A 6,000-nucleotide genomic window follows, 5' to 3' on the forward strand; every position below is an offset into this window, starting at 1 on the left:
AGGAGGAAAGGGGAGCAGAAGGAAGAGCAGGAGAGGCTGCTGAAGGCGAAGAAGAAGAGGATGACTCAGAAGAGGGATATGAAAGTCCCAAGGATCCTTTTCCACGTGAAGCCAGAAGGAGGCCAACGAAGGAAGATTTGGACAAGGATTTTGACCCAAATGAGGAGGTAGAGAAAAAGCCTTAGCTTGTAAATTTTGCTAAAGCTTTGGCTGTGTTACCTTTGCTAACACTTTGACCTATCGTATATATAGGTCCCTCCTAAAACTCGGAAAAGACGACATCGACGTCCATGATATCTCGCTGGACAAGACAGAGTAGAGGAAAGGAGAGCAGAGGCAATAGCCACAGAGATGGATCACGATGCCTCTGCTCCACAAACTCAAGACACAACCACGACTACCAAGCCTAAGAGGAAATAAGGGGATAGAAAGGAAATATATATCTAGATAAGGCATGCTATGTGATAACGGAGGTTAGGCCAGCAGGGGAGATCCTTGAGCCAAAGGAATTAAGAGGAAAATTTCGTAATGCGATCGGGGCCCTAGTAAGAGATAAATTGAACTCAGTAATCCCTAACTGGAAAGAGGTATCAGAGAACACAAAGAATGCACTATGGGATAGGCAGCTGAAGGTTAATTTTAGATTTCCAGAGGGTAAGCACGAATTGGTAAAAAAAATGCTATTAGGATGATGGGAGAGTCATTCCGACGTTGGAGGTCGGAGCTCAACATGAAGTATATCCAAAAGGGGTTAACTCCCTTCAACGAGTTCGGCAAAAATAACTCCTAGTCAATGGGAGGAGCTCGTGGCTCAGAAGACTTCACCGGAGGCATTGGAGCTCAATGCCCGTAACACCGAGCTGGCGAAGAGGAACAAACACCAACATCATCTAGGCCTCGGTGGCTACTATGCCAAGGAAGAACAGTTTAGGAAGATAGACGAAGAGGCCGCAGCTGCTGGGAATATCGATGTGATGAATTTGAAGGTATGCTCAAAGAATTGGATATATACGAGGAGTACAGAATCATCTGGCAGTAATCTTAAGTCTGATAAGCTAGAGACACAAGAGGCGGTATCAAGGATACTGAAATATGCTGAAGACAAGGAGAAGGGCTCATTCAATCCTTCCGGAGAGAGGGACGAGCTTAGCCTTGGCTTGAGAAACAAGGAGCACACAGGCCGCACCAGGAGGCTAGGGAAAATGATGACCTGGAAGCAAGGATTCGAAGAGGACAGGCACATGTACAAGAAACATGGCCGAGATCGGGAGACTAGTCTTGAGCTCCAAGTGAAGGCTCTAGTTGTGAAGGCGCTGGAGGAGCAAGGACTATCTATGGAGCCACGGATATTAGAGATGCCACCGGGAGAACTGGCATTAGTTGGCAGCCCTCCGAAAGTTTCTAGCAGCCAAGGTTCCACTGTAGCCACAACCCTAGTCGATCGCATACGGGAACCAACTAGTTGCACCTTGGTGATTCTCAGCGGTTGGTAGAACACTGTGATGGAGATGACAACGGGTGTGGCACATCCTCCCAGTGGCTTACACCACAATAATAAGATACCTCCAGACTACACTAGGGTCGAGGTGCATACAGTGAAGCCCGAGTTCATGCAGTGGAATATAGACTACGCAACTCTCGAGGGGCTGGTGTTACTTGGAAACGTTATGGGGTAGTTCATCCTCTGGCACAAATAAGACATTATATTGACTACTTCTTCGCCGCCTCCCCCTCTCCCAAATTTGGAGCGAGTTGTTGAGGTCGGGAAGATATTTTCACCATCTTGTGACCTCCACATTCCTGAGATGCCATATTCTTCCCCACCTCCTAGCGAGCATGTGCCTGATGAGATGCCACAACCTTCTCCTGCTCGTATCGAGCAAGTGCATTATGAGATACCACAGTCTTCTCAATAAGCATAGTTGATACATGAACAACGAGTGCCTCCTAAAGAAGCTGCAGCACAAGAAGATGAGGACGTGCCTGAATGGGAACTTCGAAAGAAGCATCCAATCACCATAAGGCCAATTTATGTTCCGATCAAAGACGTCTCGTCAGTGTCCAAGTGGTATTCCCATGACCAGTTCAAGCCTGAGAACCAAGTTAAAAAGTCCCATCACGGGGTTCTAAGGAGGCCGTCACTAGCAAACTCCACCAAATTGCAAAGCAGTATCCAAATGTTGATGCCATCAAATGGTCAAAGGATTACCTAAAAACATATGAAAGAGGCAAGCCCTTCCTACCAAACCAGGACATCCAGCGCCTACCACTTGGAATGAGAAGGTTCTATGATTGGTACTTGCGTGTTCTCCCAACGAGCATAAATATCATACAAGCATGCTTTTCCATCGGCACATTTGGAAGCCCAGCCGGAAAAATTGTCTTTGACTTCAATGACATGCAAACATGCTTTCACCTGGGAGAAATGGAGATGAATCTAATTCGCATGTGGTGCCTGTAAGTCCTTGTCCTCTCGATATGATATGAATGTAATCTTTGAATTTTGTTGTAACTAACCCACGCCGTGATTTGTAGAATGTAAGTGCACATTATCAAACAAATGCCAAGTGTAAAAGTCGGGTATGTGGACCCTCAAGCTATAGCCCAAATAAATTTCAATTACCCTAAATGGTGGACACTTGATGCTAAAGAGCTAGTTGCTGCAAAGACTCTTCGGGAGAAACAGCACATCCGTACGGCGAAACTAAGGAAAGAGTCTTTTAAGGTTACGGCATACATTGCCCTGGCTTTCAAAAATCTCCAACAACACTCTACTATATGGCTACCATACAACTTCGAGTAAGCTCAACTCTGTACTTAAAGCTTTGTTCGATATATTTTATTCGATACAAAAGAGCTTATCTAGTTCTATGATTAAATCCATGCAACAACCACTAGATTTGTATAGCCGTCGATGTCGGGAGGAGCATGGCATGGGTCTTTGATTCATTAGATAAGGACCCGGCGACATACAAAGACTTCATATCGATTCTCAAGACGTATACATATCGACAATCCCCATTAGCTTATATGTTTGTATACATACTTGTAACGTTCACTTTTGAATACTAACAGTTATATTTGCTAAAATAATTCGAACAGGGCATTTAGGTTCTATGTCACTAATCATCATGGAAGGCATGATCCAGCAAGGAAGAAAAAGCTGGCTATAAAAACACTATGTGCGGTAAGTGTAACTTACTTCTTCAGTACTCCATTACATGGCTATCAAAAGCATTACTTAACATTTTCATATGCAAAACACACAGTGCCCCAAGAAGAAGCCTAGGAGTGTACATTGTGGATACTATATATGTTCTATAATGAGTAACACCGGTGCCTACAGGAGACACTCCTTAAGGGTAAGTTTGAACCTCTTCACCCGTAGTATAAAAACTTCATAAATAGTATGAAATACTAAACCAAAACTTGTTCTCTTATATAGGAGAGAAGAGAAAGGAATGAAAAGAGACTCATACAAGGATGACTAACTCTTAGAGCTCGTCGATGACCTTTGCAACTTCATATTAGACCAGATTGTACACGTTAGAGGCGTCTACCATGACCGAGAGTCTGAGTTAGGTACAAATCCTCAGTACCAACACCTTCGTGAGACTAGCTCTAGGATGTTGATAACAATATGTATGGAATTTATATATTTAATGATGGATTGTATATATTCTTGTGAATTGGACTTGTAATTGTAGTTTATAGAATACTCTTGTGCTTGTAGTCGCGGTCGCGGGGCGTTCGGCAACGCGAACGCTGGTCGCGGGGCGTTCGGCAACGCGAACGCGGTTCGGAACGCTGGTCGCGGGGCGTTCGGCAACGCGAACGCGGTTCGGAACGTTGGTCGTGGGACGTTCGGCAACACGATTTTGAATTGTAAATTTAATTTTTTTTTGCGGAGAAACATACTGTAGGGGCGGTTCTAGATTGAACCGCCCCTGCAAATACCTGTTTGTAGGGACGGCTGGGAATACAAGCCGCCCCTACAAATCGATTTGTAAGGACGGCTGGTAATATGAGCCGCTCCTACAAATTGATTTGTAGGAACGGCCTGAGAACCGCCCCTATAAATACATGATTTGTAAAGACCCTTGTATTGGGGTGGCTGGGCAAATCGTTCCTACAAAGGTTACCCGCCGTTCCTAGAAATGCTTTTTATAGTAGTGCCGGGCCAGAGAACGGGATGGGAACATACATGGATCATCGAAATAACACCACACATCGATCATCACTGTGCACGCACGTGTGCATCATGATCTCTTCTTCCGACGAGACACACCAGCCGTTGCGATCATCCAGGCGGCCGGCGCGCGCGCGGCTCCTGCCGGCTGCCGGTGGTGGATCGATTGATCCGATCCGAACAATGCAAAGAAATCAGAAGGGGAGGACGTAGAAGCCAATGGCGTCGAGGTATTGGTCCGCGCGAGCGAACATGCCGACGACGCTGCCGTTGTTGAGCACGGGGACGTTGAAGGCCGTGCCATCGCCGCGGCCGAAGGGCCCGTACGTGGCGCGGTTGGTGACGAACTTGAGCGAGGTGATGGTGTGGGTGAGCTCCCCGATGGGGCCGACCGACCCGGCCACCTCCGTCACGTACTCGGAAGCGCCCAGGGTGATGGTGTCCTCGCTCACGCCTCCGGCGCCGCCCCAGGGCCCGGCGGTGTGCAGCTTGCCGTCCCGGTCCAGGTAGGAGAAGGAGATGCAGTCGATGATCTTGCCCCAGCGCAGGGAGATGCTCTCCAGCCGCTGCGGCGCCACCGTGATGTCGTAGGCGCTGCCGTGGTCGCCGCTGCCCCACGTCCCGATCTTCACCACCGCCGCCTGCACAGCAGAGCCCAAGGTTTCATTTATCGGCTAGCTAGCTGATATTGAAAGGAGATCAGCAGTGCAAATACTACTAAAGAGACCGACCATGTCGTCGTCGCGATCTTGCTGCTGCGTTGCCGGCCGCGTGCTGACTGGTTCTGTCGAGCTGAGAGAGTAGGGATGCAAACTGTGCAATGCACGCTACTGCACGCACAGACTCGTTGTTTGCTGGAGTTCACGTTGGCTTGTTGGCACCGGACAAGGCGTAAATTTGGATGTAGAGTGATGGTGTGGGGGTAGTTGGTATGCGCGGCTGTGCTGCCTCCACACTTACACGCGGACAGTTTTCCTGCAGGGGCAGCGACGGCGACAACGACAGTATCTCTCTCTGCTGACTGCTGGACTACTGGATCAGCTGAAAGCTACTCCAAACTCCTACCAGCTACCTGGCTGTACTTGCAAGTACCCGTTGCCATCTCACTTTGAATCTGGGGTGGACAATTAAGCACCACCACAAGAATCATAATAACCAGCTGTCGGTTCGCACATATTTTCCCACCTGATTATGCTACAACTAAGCATGAATGCGGAATCTAATAAATAGACTTGCAAACTTCTCTTTTATCAATTACCCATGGACTAAACTGCTTGTAAAATAGTATTGCTCAACTTCTATATATATGAAGCTTGGCTAAACGTAAGAACCAAGGATCGAATGGCCTTACGCGAGAGGAGTCGAACATTTGTTGACCTAGTGTGGATTTCTTGCTAAGCACTGTCATCATGAACATTGCATCGTAAAAACCTTATTTGCAAAACTAGGTGTTAAATATTAAGGAGTCTAGTATTCCTATGTAGTGATGGATAGTCTGGCCGAAGCCATGGGACGGTCCGCCAACTGCTGTGCTGAACTAGTTGCAGTCAGTTAGATCCAACCATGCTCTAACAAACATTGGACAATCCGCTAGGGACACCGGATAGTCCGTTAGAACATTGTGCTTGCAGAATTAGCTATCCAGGTCTAACCCTATCGACTGCATAGGCCTCCTATATACTCACCTCAAGAGAAAACGCCCAACTAGGACAGGGTGACCAAATCCATTAACCCGGGATATCTCATCTACTTGACAAACAAGGTGTCGTGAGATACACTTAAATAAAGACTCTACCTATAAAGATCTAACG

General features: G+C 47.2%; 1 protein-coding gene across 1 annotated transcript; it reads right to left on the bottom strand.

Annotated features, from left to right (window-relative positions):
- Nucleotides 1-4,148: 4,148 nt before the first annotated feature.
- Nucleotides 4,149-5,067, bottom strand: LOC136530321 (protein GOS9-like). The gene is made up of 2 exons (XM_066523090.1): nucleotides 4,921-5,067; nucleotides 4,149-4,830 (listed from the first exon to the last, which is right to left on the bottom strand). The coding sequence occupies exons 1-2, from the start codon at nucleotides 4,921-4,923 to the stop codon at nucleotides 4,384-4,386; spliced, it is 450 nt and encodes a 149-aa protein (XP_066379187.1). The 5' UTR covers nucleotides 4,924-5,067; the 3' UTR covers nucleotides 4,149-4,383.
- Between the last annotated feature and the right edge of the window lie 933 nt (nucleotides 5,068-6,000).

This window comes from Miscanthus floridulus, chromosome 2 (genome assembly GCF_019320115.1).
Source record: "Miscanthus floridulus cultivar M001 chromosome 2, ASM1932011v1, whole genome shotgun sequence".
NCBI classification, from domain to species: Eukaryota; Viridiplantae; Streptophyta; class Magnoliopsida; order Poales; family Poaceae; genus Miscanthus; species Miscanthus floridulus.